The 20,027-nt window shown below is 42.4% G+C and overlaps 1 protein-coding gene across 1 annotated transcript in view; it reads left to right on the top strand.

Annotated features, from left to right (window-relative positions):
• The first annotated feature begins 5,041 nt into the window (after window positions 1-5,041).
• skila (SKI-like proto-oncogene a) overlaps window positions 5,042-20,027 on the top strand; it is a 45,595-nt gene continuing 30,609 nt past the window's right edge. Inside the window, exons 1-2 of the mRNA XM_074688468.1 lie at window positions 5,042-5,281; window positions 8,555-9,843. Of these exons, the coding sequence (XP_074544569.1) occupies window positions 8,722-9,843 (1,122 nt within the window). The 5' untranslated portion in view covers window positions 5,042-5,281; window positions 8,555-8,721. The remainder of the gene's footprint in view (window positions 5,282-8,554; window positions 9,844-20,027) is intronic.

The raw sequence follows: 20,027 nt of genomic DNA, 5'->3' as shown, positions 1-20,027 counted from the left end.
AGGCCAAGGTCAGATAAAACCTTATTTGTGGTATAAACAGTAAAGTTGATATTTTGGTTAAAGCATACAGAGAGGATAATGAGAAAATCATTTCAAAGCTTTACCAGAGTTTTCAGACACAGAAAAGGAACAGCATAGATTATAGTGAATCAAAATGGAAAAAAAGGATTTAATCTGGAAATGTCAAGGGAGAACTGATGTTCAATGTGGGTCACACAAAACTCAACCAAAAGCTCAAAGAAGTGGAGAGAGTTTGGATGGAAGAATCTGGTTCGTTTTTTATAACACCACACATCAAAATCAGACAATCTCAACCACAGCAACAATGCTGGAGACTGTGTGGACATGTTGACGCCAATCACTCCCACGTCTTTTGGAAGTGTCCAAAAAAATCCAGACTTTTTGGGTGAATGTTTGTGTTACTTTAGAGAAGATTTTTGGTTGATATAGAGTTCCTCTGTTTTTGTTTGATAAGAGAAATTCTTGTTATGCAAAAAGATTCATATCTCTGTAAGATACTGCTCATTGCCTCTGAAAAATATATAAATACATTAAAAAAAATAAAATTAAAACATAAAATAATAATAATAATAATAATAATAATAATAATAATAATAATAATAATAATAATAATAATAATAATAATAATACATAAATAACATCAAATAAAATAACCTGAATAAAGTAAAAAATAAAATAAAATAAAATAAAATAAAATAAAATAAAATAAAATAAAATAAAATAAAATAAAATAAAATGAAATTTAATTTAATAAAAAAATAAAACAAAATAAAAAATAATGAAAACATAAACCTGAGCCTCTGAATCTCAATGAGTGGACAGAAATAGTAACAGAAATATACCAAATGGAAAAGACTAAGAGGAGCATCCTTGCAATAAAATGGGAAAGATGGAGAAACTTTGTCTCAATGAAGAAGAGCACTATCTTCTTTGGACTTATTCGAACTTTTATGGACTTCAACTGGAAAAAATATTCTTCAAACTTGATGTGTTTTATATAAATGTAAAGTTTGACTAAATAAAAAGTATAAAAAACAGTCAAGTTAAAGTTAAGATTGAACTGATATGACTCTTTAAGCCATGATACCAAAACCAAAACCTGGACTTTGGTATCAACCAATACCGATACTGCTCTGATCTGCTATTATCACGTTTACATTCTGTTTCCCTTAATGTGAGGATGAGACCATTATCCCATCTAATGTTTCTGTATCAGCGTCGATACCCAGCACCAGGATGGACTCAGTGCATCCCTGGTTAAACATTTCTGCTTTCAGCTTGTTCAGCACTCTGAAGCTCAGAAACTGCACCTCAGCAATGCTTTGTCATTTGTGCACCAATTTGTTCCAAAGTGTAGAGTACACATTTAGTGAATTTAGTAGAGCACTGGCATCAGTTTCGTACTCAGTATTGGCAGGAACTTTGAGAGAAAAGGTTGGATTGATGCAGCTTGGAGCCTCTTTCTTTCCAAACGTTTCCACTGAGAGTTGAACATTCACACTTGTGGCCAAATGTTTAGTTGTGTGCTGGTTTAGATCTGAGATATGATGCTGGAAACCTGGTTTTAGATATAATTTTATTAATGATTATAACAGTTGCAGAGCAGTTTATGATGTGTGTGTGTGGTTTTGCTGTAATTTATCACATTTTCTGCTCTGTAAAGGATGAAAAAACATCAGATCAGGTGTACATGCTTCATTATTGTCATATTTTTTTTATCTTATATAAAACCTTCCAGGCAGAAGCTGAATCCCAACAGAAACTTTTGTTGAAATAAATGTTGCTAGGCGCCGCCCTGTTGGCTATGGCTGCCTTTTGCAGCAGCGCTCTCTCCTTTGTCCGTTTCTTGTAATTTTTTTTGTCTCTTTTTCGTAATCTTTTTATTTGGAGTGGATCATTACTTTGTATGGTTCATTTGTTGGTCATGGACACCAAACTTTTTGTGGCTTCAGTGATATTTTTACTACTTTTTCTCCTGTGTTTGTGTGGAGATCCTACATGTAACCATGGCTGCATTGTTTACATGTGAACGCAGCTGTTAGCAGCCTGTAGCATGTCAATGCTAACTGGTGGAAGGCCTGATGTTTCCCCACAAGGTGAGGACGACGTGGTTCTCAGGTGTGAGCTAAGAAGTGACGACATCTACCTGTCCTTCCATCCATCGTTATTGGGAACGTAAGATCTATCTCCAACAAGATGGATGAGCTAGCTGCGCTGCCGCTAACCCAGCAACAGAGGGAATACCAGAAGGCAGAGTAGCATCATGCTATTCACAGACATGGCTAACGAAGCTAACATCAGACACCAACACCATGTTGGAAGAGCTTCACCTGCTGTGAGCAGACAGGATCCAGGAGACAGAGACTGAACAGACTGCTGAAGAAATGACAATACAATGGCAATAAAGTTCTGTTCAATTCTATTCTATTCTATTCTATTCTATTCTATTCTATTCTATTCTATTCTATTCTATTCTATATTAAATAAAACTGTAAAGGACCAGGTTTCTCAGCATGATTTGATGTTAACAGGCACAGAATCGCCCTCAACTGTCTGTCCAAAGCCAGGCACTGGGGCGCACTCACTGATAATGTAATCAATGATAATTGGCTGATGACACAAACACTTTAGAAACACCAAGACTAGCCTTTAACGTGGCCTCTGTATCAGATATGACACCATCAGCCCACACGCACCAGAAAGCAGAACATTCCTGGAAACCCACCATGAACTGTCTGACACCTCTGACTGTGTGTGTGTGTGTGTGTGTTTATGTGTATGTAGGTGTGTGTTTGACCTCAGACCTGCTCTCCAGCAAGCATCATTACCTCAAATTACAGACGCATCCTCTGATCAACAGCATTCATATTCCAATATCCCTCATCGAACCCAGACAGGATGTATGGAAACGACTGTCAGCCCCCGAGGGTCCACTTAGCACTGAGTCCAATAACACTTAGACTGAGTGTGGTCTTATCAGTTTGCTGTTAGAGTCTGTCTGTGAACCCCAGCTAACCCCCCACACCGATGCTAATGCTAACATCATCCCTCATCTCTCAGCTATGTGCTTTAGCTCTAATGAACAATCAGTGCAGGTCACAATAAGGCAGATATGAGATTAATTTAGTCCCTGCAGTACACAGAGTGATGTTATTACAGGAAAATCAATGTCCCTCTTGTTGTTCTCAGGGGCTGGACAGGGTGTACGCACATCTGCTCTCATAATACAACTGCTGACCTTGCTGTCAGAGAGCTAGAGAGGGAGAGAGGCTGCAGAGAAACGACCGGCTGTGTTGTTTATCAAAGCTTTATCAAGCCCGTGTGCGCCCACGGACGTGCGACATCAGACCGTGGGTCAGTCAGCCAGGGTGCACTCCAGCTGAGAAAGAAGACGCACTGCATATGTAGACAGGGCATGATAACCTCTGCAGATCAGGATTCAGCAAAATAAAAAATAAAAAAATAAAAATAAAAAAAAGATTATCTTAGGAGGTAGATGTTACTAGAGGTTTTATGAATCCATGTATGATCTATAATTCATAAAACCTCATTATTGACCTGCTCAGATTTTATGAACTCTCACCATCACTGACAGCACAATGGACGCCTGAATGACCCCATGACCTTTTTTTTTTCCAGAGTAGGTCCATAAAAAGAGGGAGAGGGAGGGGGAGGGGATGGGAGGTGGGAGAAGTCAACCCTCCCTTTTGCTCAGTGTGAGTTAGTCCTCATGACAGCACAGTTAATGGATAGAAATTACCGTAATCAAGTCTTCAATGTATTATTCATTCAGCGTAATGTAGTAATGTACATATTTAAAGCACAAGTGTACACACATTTACACATATACTGATAAATACATATACAGTGAAGTCATCAGAGAGGAAAACATTTTTGGAAGTCATGGACAGACCTTTCATGTTTTACATTCTGACTGTATTACAACATTTTGGCTCTGTAGTAGAAGAGAAAACAGGAAACCTTGGCTGTTGAGTGGCTTAAATTCTATATCAGACAAGAATAGGACAACATTTCACTCACAAAACTCTCGAAAGTCAGTTCCTGAATGTTTGATGTTTTGTTTAAAGATGTGATGCAACATACCAGTGAACTTGCCCTCAGCCTAACTGCTCTGAAATGTCTTGCTGACATCAAATTTGAATTTTAAATATATTAATATTACACGTTATTCATAAGACAGTAACATTTTTGTTTTTTTAATTATATTTTCAATTATTAGATAACAACAGCATCAACATTTTACCCAATATCCCACTGTTAATATGAATAATTTATATTATATTTATATTTTTATAAACATAAGACAACTCTAATTTTTTCTTAGTTATGAAATAACCAACTATATACCTTGATTTCAAATGATGTTTAGATTCTAGTATATAACCCAATTGTTGTTTATTTTTCCTTGTGATATGTTTGTGATCAATAAAAAAAAAAAACATTTTATCTACAAAGAATAAATCACATTATCCCAATTATTTCAAGGGAAGAAGGAAAAATATTTTTAATTGTTTATATGGAAAATAGTGTATTTTGATTATTTTATTTTATTTATTTTGAAATATAGGCTACCTTTATATTTGTTTATATTCTAATGCAATTGATACTGGTTGTGATATTTATTGAGCCAAATATGTGAAAATCAATCAGTGTTTGGGTTTAAGGAAGGATTATTATCAATGAAATGCTCATAAAGAAAAAGTGGAATTATGATATTGACTTTTTTTCCATCTGGTTTTGAAAAATAAAAGTAGATTTCAGCATTTTTTTTTTTTTTTTTTTTTAGTGCTTAGTACCTTTAACTGGTTGCAACTGTCTTTTTAGGTTAAATTCTGTCTGGTTTTATAACATTACAGAAATGCTTGAATTGAATTAACCTCCAAAAAGTCCACGGACTCAGTCTTTAGCCTCCTTAGCCAGCCTGCAGTTGACATATATTTCCACTTCTCTCTGCTCCAAGCTTTAACTACTGCTGGAGGAAACAAATCCCTCTCGGGCAGTGTGAGACAGACGCACCGACAGACAGACAGGGAGGGAGGGAGGCAGGCAGACAGACGAGAGACACCCCCGCATAGTTTCCGTCAGCCGGATGACGTCTCCGCCTCTCAGCCCGTGTGCAGTGTGACGTTGCGGGGCTGTAGTGGAACCTCTAGCTGCATCTTGTTGACGGTCCGCCAGGCTTTTCCAGTACGGAGAGGACCACAGGCGAGTGAGGACCGAGCGACACCGCGGCGTTCAGGCAAGTGTTTCCACCATTTAAAAGAATAAATGACACAATAGTGACTGAGCCTTTTCAGAAACCGTTAGGTTTTAATTCGGCTGTGTAATCCGCGCTTGACGATTAACGGTTGAATTCCTGTGTTGAGCCGGAGCCGACGGAGAGGAGGAGGGGGTGAAGCTAACACGGTTTAGCCTGCTGTATCGCTCTCTATCTGGGGTTAGCCTGCTGCAAATGTTAGCGCTCTCGGTCCTTACACTGAACCAGCTTTCAGCGCTTAATATCACATGATAGCATTCCTTAGCCTGTGTAATGTAAGATTATTTATCTTTGATGTTGTCACTGTAAATACTGGTTAACCGATGAATGTTTGGTATATTTATTATAGGGTTAAGTTAGCCTGGGTTACGCTACGGACCTATTGAACGCGACCAATTCGCCTCGTCAAGCTTTGCCTCTCACATTCGTGTGAATTTGAGAGTCTTTTCAATGAAAAACCCGCGGCACAAGGCTGTGTTCTCATAAATTGTCCACAGTTTTCTCATGAGGCGATGATTGCGACATAGTGAAGGAGTAAAAGGAGACGCCGCTTGCTGGTCGCACCGCTCCGTTATCCCAGCACACTTTCCTAAGCGAAGTGGTCGCTTGTAATACACAATGAATTCGCGCGACACTTCGCTTTTGTACTGTCAGCTCGAGTTTGACGCAGCTAAGCTAGTTAGCGCAATTAGTATCCCCCTTTTCAAAGACAAAACGGCTATTTCTGAGTCAATTCTTGGATGAATGCTATTATATTATGTGTCCGCTTGGTTTGTATCTTGATTGTAATGGTATCAAATCATGTTGTTCACAATTTCATGAATGTTTCAGTCGTTTTCGTTATATTTTAATGCCATTTTGGGGGCTGTTTAATCGTCGGGTCGACCATATTCTTGCGTGTGACATCCAGACAAACCGCTGTTGTAGTGAAACCCCCACCGTGCCCTCACCAGGTCGGTGTGTGCGTTACGCTCGACCGCGGTGCCTTCCCAGACCAGACTGTAGTGTAGACAGTGAATGTCATTATCAGCGCTGTCTGCATACCAGTGCAGCAGAGGAGGCGAGGTACAGTTTGCAGACTGGAGAGGAGGAGGAGGAGGAGGGGTTGGAGCTGTATGTGAGGATGGAGCAGAGCGGCAGCAGTGTTATACGCGGTGTCCTTGTAGCAGCAGAAAAAAGGATACTAGACGTGAGAAATATGTCCTGCATACTATGAATGGCTGTGAAGTGCTTTGAAAAATAGTATTCAGCGCAGGGAGTGAGTGTTTGTCTGGGATTTTCTCACCAAATCAAAGCGTGTCTTTGCAAAAACAGCAGGTGAAGTGTGAGGAAAGATCTGCCCCCACCTCCAGCCACAGTATCGACTCTGATGTGATTCTGCTGTTTGTTTCTGTCTTTCTTAAACCGTCCCACGGTTAAGTTTCCAATTAGTCAAACCACATCTGAATAACTCGAGGTTTGCTTTGCAGCAGCTTTTCAGTCAGTAGGAAAAACATTGGATGCTAAAACAAGAGAGAGCATGTAAGCCATTCACTGAATGATTTTTTTGTCCTTCTCTGAAAAGTGGATATGACTGCTTTAGAGCTGAAACGATTCCTCGAATGATTTGAGGTACTCGATTACAAAAATTACTCGAGTAATTTTCTCCGCCTCGAGGAATCATTTAATTTGAAAAAAGATCAAAGAGTGGTATTTCAAATAGAGCTGAGGCCATATTAAGAGAGTTTTCAGACCCCTCAAGCTACCTCTCATACAAAATAGCAACTAGCAACAAATCTAGCTTCTTTTCTGGAGTCTGGAGACTAATGGGTCATTCTACGAAACGGGTGCCATTTGGGTCCGCAACATTTGATGAGATGTACAAGGCACAAAAAACGAGTCAAAGTGTGTTTACAAATTTTGGAGCTACTCTTAGTGACATGCTGTATCAGAAAGTTCTATTTCTTAAAGAGAAAATTTTTCATTTGGAAAATAACTGCTCTTTAACTGAACAAAAATGTATTTTAACCGATTACTCGATTAATCGATGGGATTTTCCGTAGAATACTCAATACTAAAACATTCGATAGCTGCAGCCCTAGATAGAACACCTGGAAGATCAGAAAATTTTGGCTTTTTTTGCCTCCAAAGTGTAATTTTAAAACATGCATATGATTACTCTGCGCATAAATTTATCAGATGAGTTCTGCTGTTTTTATCTACTTTTAATTTTGCAGCACTTAAAGCAGCACATGTCTCTGGCATGGTGTGCATATATTTACTAAGAACTTCAACTCTAATGTTCCTTTTTGTGAGGAAAATGAGCTTAATCTTCTTTTAATGGCTATATTATTTAGTATACAGAACCATGGCTTTGTAGATATTTGATTTACTTTATGGATATTTTAATGGTAAATCCAACAAAACAACAGAAACCTTTAAAAAATGCAAAATGTTGTAATAATGTTGGCCATCACTGTATTTTTGTGACTCAAAATGCGCCCAGTGTGTCATTTTGAAGCCATCTTTTGGTGTCATACTTAAGAAGTAGTAGATATTATCATCCACATTGCATTTTAAATCAGTGTTTACCTTATACAGTGGTTTGGTAACACATATGAGTAAAATAGGGGAGGGCGCCTCTTTCCACATCCCTGCATGTCAAGCTGTGAGAGTGCTAAGGGAGGGGGCTGACTGCTGTTAAAGCTTTTATCAATTGTTTTTCACGGAGCTGATGGGGTCAGCGTGGGGTAAGCAGACCTGAGGGAAGGCTCAGTGTGGTTTGGAAGGACACTTTCATTTGCAAAGTGAAATGTTCTCAGACTATTGTATCAGCCGTGCATTAACAATGTAATGGGAGAGGGGGGTACGGGTGAAGGGTGGTGGGGAATTTCGCTTGGCTTGTCATGTCTGGTCAACTGGTTTCGCTTGTTGAATTTCTCACTCTGTGGCAGAGAGTTTGTCTCTAAAACCTGAATGCGAATTTCCTCTGGGGTTCAATTACAAGGGCTGCAAAAGCCCAGTGTTTGTGTGAAGTATGGTAATGGCCATTTGGTTTAGTGGTCCATGCAAACAGCCATTGACCTCCTCAGCCCCCCGGCTGGGACAGCTGCCGTAAAACATTTAAACTCCTTATGGATATTTCCCTCTCAACCACACTTTTATGGGATAATTCCAGTTTGTTTATTCAACAACCGGAACAGAATTGATTATCTGTGGTGAAGATGTCATTGAATTATTTTTCTGTTTCCTAACTCATTCTTCTTTCATGTGCAGGTTGTGAATCAGAACAAACAACCGATCAAAACATCACTCATCATCATGCATGTGTCTAATTACCAGAAGATTTGTGTTATTTGAGAAGACTTGAGGGAAAAACAGGACTGAGAGGAATACGAGAACTCCTTCAGCAGAGAAAAACGACAGTAACCCAGAGCTCAGACATGGCCAGCACCCAGACCAGTTTGAAAACTCCTTTCAAAGACTTGACCTCATTCAAGGGCAACATGAAACGGCTTTACAGAGAGCGGCTAGAGGACGCACCAATCAAGAAGCGAGTGATGGCGGAGATCAACCTGAAGCGGCGCAGCTTAGACTCCTTTCCTAAAACTCCAAAGGTGAAGAGGGAGCAGATGGAGGATCTGCACCATGACTCTGACATGGATGTGGAGGGAAGGGCTGAGCTGCACGTGGTGGGCTCTGCTAAAGCCCTGGACCTGAGCCCTGGGCTCAAACACACACTGGCTCAGTTCACCCTCAGCAGCCAGAGCTCCCTAGGGGGCCCAGCTGCCTTCTCCGCCCGTACCGGCCACGAGCACTCCCCAGCCGGCATGCCCCCACTGTCCTCTCCTCCTGTCCTGGGAGGGGGCCCTCTGCTGGTTCCCTGTGACAGCTCCACTGAACTCACCCACTCACTGCTGGAAGGAGAGTCCATCTCCTGCTTTGTCGTCGGAGGAGAGAAGCGGCTCTGCTTGCCCCAGGTGCTCAACTCTGTGCTCCGCGACTTCTCACTGCAGCAGATCAACACGGTGTGCGACGAGCTCTACGTCTACTGCTCACGCTGCGATGCCGAGCAGCTGCACATCCTGAAGGTGCTGGGCATTCTGCCGTTCAACGCTCCTTCCTGTGGCCTCATTACACTGACAGATGCACAGCGGTTGTGCAATGCTCTTCTGCGTCCCGGGGCAGCACTGCCGGCTGACCCCAGCGGTAAGCTGTCCACCCAGGGCCTGTTGAAGGAAAGCGAAGCCAGCTTCCAGGTGGAGCACCAGTGTCTGGGGAAGTGTCAGGGTCTCTTTGTGCCGCAGTTCTACACCCAGCCCGAGGCGCCCTGCATCCAGTGTGTCGAGTGCCAGTTGCTCTTTTCGCCACAGAAGTTCGTCATGCATTCACACAAGTCACCTGATAAGCGGACCTGCCACTGGGGCTTTGACTCGGCTAAGTGGCCCTGCTACCTGCAGCTCGCCAGGAAGTACCAAGGCACATCTGAGGAGCCGAGGCTGAAGCAGCTCCTGGACGAGGTCAAAGAGAAGTTCCACTACAAGCTCAAGAGGTCGCTCGACAAAGTAAGAGCTTTTATTTACCTTTCCACCTGTGCCTGTCCACCTGTCCTTGAGATGATATAGTTTATAAAATCTAATTTAAACCTTTTCATTCTGTGTTTTCAAACTCTCCTGCTCCTGTCGGCTCTTTACTCTTCTTCTCTGTCATAGTCCGCTTCCACATTGTGTGTATTCGGCAGCTTTGACCTGGCTGCCTCGCGGCTGGTGTTTTCTTAAACCAGCGTTGACCTAGTGTGTGTGAATAGAGGCCTGGGACAGGTGGTGACATCTGCCCGGCCAGGTCTGGTCAGACGAGGTCCGGCCAGCTGGCCACAGCTGAAGGGGAAGTGCATCATTTGTCCCACAGGTCAGCTGGAGGTCACTGGGAATGTCACAGGACAAAAGGCCAATAAAGAGGGCTCAGGAGCTGCTTCTTTAACGTCTGTTTTCAAACTGGTCTGTCCTTTTGGAAAACTCAAGATTCTCAGACAAAACTTACTGGATGATGTGCAAAATCTGTTATAGAAGTAGTTTTTAAACCATGTTTAAGTTTCAGCAACACAGGAGATCTTTTTGTTTAATGAAGTGTCTTCAGACAGTTTCAGTGTTGGCTCATTAACAAAATTTACGACTCGTCCACCTCCAGGACAAACCTGAGAGTGACTTCATTTCTTCACCACTAGTTATCTCTGAGTCTCCCCAATGATTTATGGTGATGTTTAATGATTATGGCTCTTTTCTTTTTGTTCTTGTTGTGTAAAAAATGTCAGTGCACTATCCAAGCCACAAGGGCAGCAGGGCTATTGAACAGTCAGCATTCAGCTGAGGGGAAAAGCTCTAGATTGTTTCCCTGCCATTGACTGGTTTTTATGTCTCATGACCTCCCTCTGACCACAGCGGGCTGCGCTTGTCCCATTGTTTCATGGGTAAAGGTCGGTGCGTGCTTTCTGTCAGTGATTTTTGGTGAAGTAGAAATGAAGACGCTTTGTACGGCCTCACCGGCTAGAAACGGAAACACAAGGTATAAATTCTGTATTGTTCATGTGTACCTGAGTTTGAGGATGCTTTTTTCTGCTCGACTTAGCCAGCGAATGTTCCGGAAATACTGTCTGCTTTCGGCTCCAGCGTCTCGACCACATTCCTGTCTCGCCTCTTCCCATCTGTCCTCCTCCTCTTCCCCTGTCTCGGCTTTAAGGTATGCATCTTGGCAGACGCTGACTCTTTTTTTTTTTTTCTCAAAGTCTGGGACGTTTTAATGGCACAGAGGAAAACAGCGGTGTCAAAAACTCACAAACAACAAACCAGACGCTCAAAAAATAAGCTGGATGATGAGTCCTATACTCTGTGTGCATGTGTGTGTGAGTGTGTGTGTTCATATGTGAGACATTGCCAGCCTCTGTGTGTGTAATAAGGTGGTAACTGGCGGCTGGTATGACACATCCTCGTCTCACACTTTGCCAGTCTCTCTGGAGCCGCTGTCTCACCACAGTCTCAGGTGCCATCTCCTCTCAGAGGGGGATTTGAAGCCTGAGTTTTTGTTTCATTCTTCTTTTTATGCCTTGCAGAAACTTATCCGTCCACTGTGACATTTTTTGACCTTGTTTGTTTATTTGACCGGGCTTAGTTCAGTGGGAAATGGCGTTAGAAGTTGTTGTAGACACGGCGACATTCCTGGAAACACGGTTGCCTAAAAGTCTGCAGGAAGCAGGTGATTGGAGCATGAAAAGAGGAAAGCATCCCCCCATCGCCTGAACAGATGTAAGGTTTTGTGAAGGTCACCTCATAGTCCCCCTCCGCACCCTGTCAGATAGAGCTGAAACGATTCCTCGAATGATTCAAGGTACTCGATTACAAAAATTACTCGAGTAATTTTCTCTGCCTCGAGGAATCGTTTAATTTTAAAAAAGATCAAAGAGTGGTATTTCAAATAGAGTAGAGTAGAATACTCGAATACTAAAATATTCGATAGCCGCAGCCCTACTGTCAGAGCATGGGATCCTTTTCATTTAACACACTGTGTTTGTGCGTGTGTTAAAGTGTGTTTGACTGAACAGGAAGTGAGGCAGACGGACATGTCTCTCACCCTGAACATCCTCCAGACTCTCGGTGTCCAGCCGCCTCCACTGCACTGGCTGTGTGACTCATACTTTCCACATCCCAGTGGAAGTTACTGGGAGGCCGGCCAGGCAGCTTGTAGTCACACAGGCTTTTTAGAAAGAAGGCTCGCCCCTGCGTGTTGCTCTAACCCCGACTGCAGCCCCCTTTTCCCTGTGGTCCTTATTTACACACAGTGTCAATGTGCACGTTTACAAGCAGCTCATAGTTTCACCCGAGCGCTCGGGGACCTCTGAAAGAGAAGAGACACAAACAAGGGAGCCTTCTGGAAGTTTTTTCCCACCTTCTCCAAACGGCTACTCCTTCCATATCCTGCTCGGCGTGTTTGGTTTGTGAAGGTGTAGTTAAAAACTCCAGGACCAGCTCTCTATAAACGCTGCTTTGTGCCTCAAGGCCCCGCTCCCCTGTCTACTGATCCCTGCTGTGTAAATAGACTTTTCTAGACAGACGCCACCAACAGACAGTAACAAGCTGCAGCCTTATCTCAAGAGTTACTCGAGTATCTGACAGACATTGACTTCATTTTGTCCTCAGGGCTTATGACAGACACTTGTACTTTCCGTCGAGACAAAATCGAATGTCGTCATTTTATAAGGGTGAGTTTTTTTTCCCCGTCAACAAAGTGGAAAGTAACAAACACTCATTTGGTTCATCATGGGTTTTCTTTTTCATCTGTGTTTGTGTCATTTCATGAAGCAAGCGCTCGCAGCTCAGAGCATTACAAAACAACTTAACCCCGAGAACTTTCTGCGGTGTTATTGGTTTGATTCACCAGTGTTGAACTCTCCTCGACGTGTAACGGAACCTGTTTTGAAATAAGAACATCCTGACCTACTATAACAGACAGATTTCCTGTCTCCAGCAAACACAACGACATAGTGAACATAGCTGCGTGTTCCTGATTTGCCTCAGCCTTGTTTGTTGCGTCGCTCTGGCCCCGAGTCAGAAGTGTCAGACGGAGAGAACAGCCTTCCTCTGTCTGTCTCCCTGGCTGGGCTGACACAGTGGCTGCGGCACAGACGGCAGACAGCTGCATCTCTCTGGCTTCCTCTATTTGCTATTTGGAAACCAGTGACTTCATTACCGCAGACCAGTGCAGCTGCACTCTCTGGCTGTCTCCTGAGCTGTCTGCTCTGTCTGTCAGTCTGTGTTCTTGTCAGTCATTCTCTTGGGCTGTGTCTAATTGGATTTTGGCAGGCGTGCTAATCGTTCACTGTGCTTCTTTTGCTTCCTCTGCCTCCATCTTGACATCAGTCTTCCATCTGCCTTTTCCTCCCAGGTACATGTCCTCCACCTTGAGTCTGCTCTTTCTTTTTCCTTCCTACTAGGGGTGTCCCGATCCAATACACTGATCGGTATCGGTGTCCAATATGGCTATTTTTGGAGAATCGGATAGCATCAGATTTCTTAAAGTGATCCAGTTTTCACGTTTTCACATGTCCTGGGCCGAAAACAAATTTTGCTGGATGTAGGGATGGGTACTGAATTAGGTACTTGTACCAACCAAATTCTGTCAAAAGTACCAGGTACCGATGCATGTAAAATCAAAAGGTACCATGTTTAGGTACCTGAATGCATCCTTGTGACTGTGAGGGAGTGGAAGAGTAGGTGATTTTCCATGCCGGACATGATCACAGCATTGCAAGGTTATATACCGAAGAATAAATATGTTAAATTGAAAAAAAAAACATTTTATTTTTAAACAAATTGATATTTTTTACTACATAAACATACAAAAGTACCGAAAATTGGTACCGTTGAGTATTTGGTACCGATTGCCAAGTACCGGGAATTGGTACCATATCGTTTCAAATGTGAAGCTAGCTGGATGATATAATTTTAAGACCAAATTAATCACTAATATGAAAATAATATATTATTATAATGCAGTGTACCCTTTAAAATGCAATAAAACTTTATTTCTCATGAGTATTAGTTGAACAAACCCTCTTGTCATCTCTGGGGTCCAGAGCCTTCAGTCGTTCTGCGACTCATTGACTTTTTTCAAATCCTGACTGCCATCCATCTCATCTGTTAAATCAATTTCTTTTAAACTTTTATATCTACATTGTTACCTCCCGCAATTAGGTTATGTTGTTGGGAGAGTTTGTCTGTTTGTTTGTCTGAGAACATAACTCAAAAAGTAACAAACGGATCTTGATGAAATTTTCAGGAAATGTTCAAAAATGAGACAAGGAAGAAGTGATTACATCACCGCCTGGATCTAGGACTTTTTTAAAGGATTCCTTATCATTGTGAAATAGGGCCGTTTTCACCATTTGTGTATATAACTCCAGGACAAATGGTTGGATTGCTTTGCAAAACAATACAAGACAAGGTCACCATAATTTGTGACAGATGTAAAAGTACGATCCAGATCCCGCAATATTCTGGATACTAAGATCCGATAGACTGTAGCAGACAGTCTGCTGAAAGGGAGTATAACATTTAAGTCGGACTTAAGTGTTGGTGGCAATCACAATATGCTTGGTGGAAATCTGCGCTCTCTGAGTGCTTTTCTAGTCTTTTTTTAACTTCTGCTGAAGTGTTTTTAAACTATGTTATGTACGGCGTCCTTGGGTATCTTGAAATGCGCCTTGAAATAAAATGTGTTATTATTTTGATTGTCCGGCCCCCCAACGGAGAACGGGATTTATCAGAGAAAGGTATCGGTATCATGAAAAAATTGTGTCGAATCAGAAGTAAAAAAAATCTGTATCAGGACATCCCTACTTCCTACCTCACCGTCATCTTTCTTCTTTTTACCAAGGCAGATCTACTGTAACCGTATGAGTCTGTAAACAGTCAATACCCCCAGGGCCCCAATCAGTGGACAGTAACAAAATAAGCAGCCAAATGACCCGATAAGTCGATCGTTACATAAGCAATAAGACCACTTGTGTGCGTCTGCGAGCCGGATGAGAGGAAAGCCAGCGGCTATTGATCGGGTCTCCAACCTTGATGGATGTGGCGAGTTGTAGGGTGACACGGACGCTGAACAGAGGAGGAGGATGGCCTGAAAGAAAAGCAGAAGAAGAGTGAAAAAGTCTGAGTGAGTTAGGACCACAGCTGCTGTTGCATAAGTTCCTGTCTGTGTCCTGACTTCAGCACCATGAGCTCACCTCTGCGTCTGCTCTTCATTTCTGTAACTCAGACAGAAGTCGCGTCAGACACGCAGAAAAAAGGGCATCAGTGGTCAGAAAACACAGCAGCCCCCTGGGGGAGGCACTCGAGCTAATGAGGTTAGGCTGACAGAGAGAAAACACAGGTAGGTGTAGCCGTCTCAGGTTGTCTCTAACTGCTCCTCACTTGAGCTGTCTCTCATAAAACAGAGAGCAGGTTGTTGCACAGAGCTGGGCCCCAACTCTTCTTTCCCCCAGTTAAAAATTAACCTCCGCAAGACCTGAGCTGAACCACAAATCTCGCCTGGAACAGCCCCTCTGGATCGGCCAATCGCATACCAGCTGGCTCACATTTCCCCGGCTCACCGCCACTCCTCTACCTCCCACCCAGACACATATTTCTCTGTCTGTCTGTCTTAGCAAAGAACAATTACCCACTTATGCTAAACACACAGCTGCTTATTTGAACGCTGGCCTTGTGTAACCTACAGTCTATATGCATGTGTACAGTTTGATGTGGGCTCTTGTTCCCTCAACACAACAGGCTGCGGCTTTCAGTGTTTGCTGCCTGTTGTAAAGGGCTAAACGGGGCCCCACAAGGTGGGAGGAGCCAAGCCGAGGGGCCTCTGGTATGTCACCATCAGGTCAGTGCCAGTATCACGGCTCTATAACAGGAGAAGTCATTAGTGGAGAAATCTTCACAGGTTGAAAATGTTCAGAAGCCTCAGCAACGGTTTGATTTACGGCTTGGACTCGTAGCACCAGACCACAGCTCTCCCTGTGAACTCCAGCCCCTCATTAAAATATAAACCACCGCTCGGCTGCTTGTGATTTCCCACCGCAGCAGCAACCTGCTATTTCTCTCTGTTTCCTCGGCCTGGACTCCTTCCCCTCCTCGCCACCAGAAGCAGGAGGAGATAGTCGTGCAGCAGAGATACGGTGGAGCCTCTGCCACGTCTGCCAACAGCCTCATAGACTAAACAAACGGGCTAAACTCCGCCCACCCAAACGTCCTGCAGGCTTTTAAAGAGTCCTGGATTGACAGCCTGTTTGCATGTTCGCTGAGCTCTGGCCCTCTCCCCTCCGGGCGTCAGACCAGTTTGTTGTAGGAAAATGAGAAGAGAGGAGAAGTGAAAGAGAGGGGGATATAATGGGCTGCGAGTTCAAACAGGAATGAAAGAGGAGAAAGCGGCTCGGACCGCAACACAGCCGAGGAGCTCGTCCGGCTTGTTGCATGAGAGCGGGATAATGAGGAGTCTTGGTATTAATTAATCGATGTGTTGATGAGAAGATTAAGTGTCCGCTGTCTGGTCTCCCTGGGAGACAGTCAGACAAACAGGTTGTGTGTGTGTGTGTGTGTGTGTGTGTAGGGGGCAGGGAGGAGGTGTACAGTACAGAGGCTGTGGGAGACTGCCAGCCCCTGCGTGTTGTGTGTAAGCAGAGAGCGCGGCACGTTTGCATTTGAAAGACTCCTCTGTGCTGCTTTCCCGGTGGGAACGGTGATTAATGAAGATATAAATGGAGCGACCCAGAGACAGCGCTTTCCATAGGAGCAGACAAACACACATTACACACACACATTACACGCACACACACCATACAGGCACTTAGGCTCCCCCTCTGTCATATTTTCTCCCACAACCACTGTCTTCCAGACAGGGAGATAAACACAGGATATCAAAGGCGTGTCATGACGAGTCCCACTGGGCTGCATCCACAACACATTAAGCTCAGCCACTACACTGATCAATTATTCATGATGCAAACACAGAAATCATGGTGAAATCGTCAGGAATCCCCAACTCTCCACTTTGCCAACCATTTATTTACGTGTTTGGTAATGGCTCCTCATTTCCATATGGAAGCTGCTCAGTTTCTGCTGCTGAGGTGCACATTTACCAGGGGTGGGATAAAAATAACTTATCCAAGTATCCTTAAATCCTGATCAGTTGTATTTTTCAAATTTAAGTCTTGGATTTTTGTCTTTTTTTACAAGCTGGGTTGAAAAAAATGGATATGTCACATCCCTGAATAAGTCCTAAAAACTGACTCACATGTGATGTGTATTGTTTGGGGAAATATGGCGCCTGATACGGTATGTAGACATCATCATTTAACTTTTCCACAGGGTCTGGGGTTAAAAAAGTAAACAAAAAATCATAAACATGGAATAGTAGGGATGGGTACCGAATTAGGTACTTTTATAGGTACCAACCAAGTTCTGTCAAAAGTACCGGGTACCAATTAACGAAAAAAATCAAAAGGTGCCATGTTTAGGTACCTACATGCATCCTTGTGACTCAGAGGGAGTAAAAGAGAGGCGGTTTTCCATGCTGGACATGAACACAGCGTTATAAGGTTTTTTATTGAATAATAAATATGTCAAATTAAAAAGAAATACATTTTCTTATTAAACAAATTGATATTTTTTACCACATAAACACAAAAAAGTACCGAAAAGTGGTACCGTTGAGTACCGATACTGATTGCCAGTTACTGGGCATTGGTACCGTATTGTTTCAAATCTGAAAGGTACCCATCCCTAAGGAATAGCCACCCCAAAAATTGTAAAATAATCGAATGGTGAAAAAAGTGCATCGTCCCACTACAGCCTGCATGTACGGTGGCCCTGAGAGCTCACAGCGCTGAAACTCAAGAAAACACATGCAAAAAGACAAAACACAAGCAAATTAAGAAAACATCTTCATTGATTTTACAACACGTTAGAAAAACACTCTGCAAATACACCGCAACACAACAGAAGTGTTTCCAGAGGATACTCAAAAGTGATGCACATGTCCCGACACGCTTGTTGCTGACGCAGATTTTCACTCACAGCTTGATTGTGGTTTTGTTTTAGTCAGCTGTGTTGCAAAATGAGGTAAAAAGTATGTGTTTCTTGATTGATTTAACATTGTGGGACATGTGCATCACTTTTAAGTGTCCTCTGGAAACACTTCCGTTGTGTTGCTGTGTATTAGCAGAGTGTTTCTCTAACGTGTTGTCAAATTGGTGAAGATGTTTTCTTAATTTGCTTGTGTTTTGTCTTTAAAGTTGCAGTGCTGTGAGCTCTCAGGGCCACCGTACGTGTGTGATTAATCACACACACCATCGTATGTTTCATGGCCCGTGTTAGTTCTGACCTTCAGCTCACACCAGATGAAAGTAAAACGCAGAGAAACCTCTGTGAGAAGCTAACTTGCCAAACTCTGAGGTGATTACTCTCCGGCCCTGGAAGTCCTTTGTTTGCAGCCTCACCTTTGCTCCACTAACATCAAACACCCTCCAACTGCTTCTTTCCCGTCCACCGCTGGCGGCTCCTCTACCCTGTAAATCCTTATCACCCCGGGGGCCTCACTGATGTGCTCAGGGCGAGGCTGTAAAGTTTGCAACTTGGAAACAGACCATATTAGTGAAGGTGAAAGAAGTCACACTCTGTGGTTTACCCACTCTTCCATACTCCTCTGCCTTCCAAATATGTTTACCTCCCTCTTATTCTCTCCTGCAGTGCTGCCCCTCATGGGACTCATTCATGTCCTTCATTTTTCTTCAGGCAGACACACACACTCACACATACATGCAAACATTCGCTCTTCTTTGCCTCATGCCCCTCAGGGGTCCAAACCAGCTCATCAGGATCCTGTAAATAGGTGACAGTGTCCCTCTGGACCCTCAACAGCCCCTCTGCTCCTCTTCACATCATCAACTAAGTAGTAGCAATCCTCGAGGTCGTTGACCTCCAGGTGCTATTAATTATCTGATGGCTTTCATGAAAGGAATATGAGATGTGTTCATTTTTGAAGGAGTGTACTTCAGCTGCGGGGCCTCATTAAGTGTTGCATGTTTACAGAATGGTGAGGGCTCTCCAGCATCCTTACATACAGGCTGATAGAGGAGTCCTTTTTACCTCTGGCTGTGCGTTGTTCACTCACTGAACAGCCGTGCAGCTGGAGCCTCTTCGGCCTTGACTTTTTCCTTTCGAAACACAGTGAAACTTTGCCTCGTGGTTTACAGTCTGGCTACATTTTAACCAGTTCCTGTGACAGGCAGCTTTGTTATGCCAGACATTTTCTGTGTCATCACTCTCAGAGTTGGGTGGCTGAGGCACATCCTGATCCCAGATGAGGCCAAAAGTACAGTAGAGCTTCAGAAGTTTGACTCACGGTGAGGGAAGAGCTGTAGCCTCCAGCAGAATGATGGTAGAGCTTTGGCAGGCTTGCGTTAGCTGTCAGCTGCTTTGGCCGATGCTCAGGAAGTCTTATTTTCTCTCCTGTGAAAGAAGTTTAGGAGAAGCTGTGGTTGAAATTCAAATCTTCAAGTTTTGCCCTTGTGTCATCAGAAGTGAATGACAAAGAGCCAGACTGTGGCGTGAGTTATGTGATGACCAAGGATTTAATAGTTTTGGATTTTTAGTTTAGTTTTAGTTTTAGTTTTAGTTTAGTTTTTGTTTAATTTCAGTCTAGTTTTAGTGTTTCATATCTTATTAACCAGATGCATGATTCAAAAAGGTCAGAGTAAATATTTTGTAATATTGTTTATTTTCAAGACATAAATTAAATAAAAATAATATAAACTTAATAAAAAAAATATAAACATAAATTATATTAAAAAATGTTGACATAAATTAAATGAAAATAATATAAACTTAATATAAAAAATATAAACAAATTATATTAAAAATGTTAACATAAATTAAATAAAAATAATATAAACTTAATATAAAAAATATAAACATAAATTATGTTAATTTTTGTAACATAAATTAGATAAAAATAATATAAACTTGATATAAAAAATAGAAACATAAATTATATAAAAACAATGTTAACATAAATTACATAAAAAAAATAAATGAATTATATAAAACAATATAATATGAGCTTTAATAATTAGAAACTTGGACTCTGTATCAATAAAGTCAGACTCATGAAATTAAACTATTACAGATGCTCTGAATCATTGCTCCACTAC

The sequence above is a fragment of the Halichoeres trimaculatus genome, unplaced genomic scaffold, assembly GCF_033239565.1.
Source record: "Halichoeres trimaculatus isolate MK-OKI-2021-1 unplaced genomic scaffold, fHalTri1.1 fHalTri1_scaffold_15, whole genome shotgun sequence".
NCBI lineage: Eukaryota > Metazoa > Chordata > Actinopteri > Labriformes > Labridae > Halichoeres > Halichoeres trimaculatus.
The sequence above is the reverse complement of the archived record's forward strand: the minus strand, read 5'-3'. Positions and strand labels throughout refer to the sequence as shown.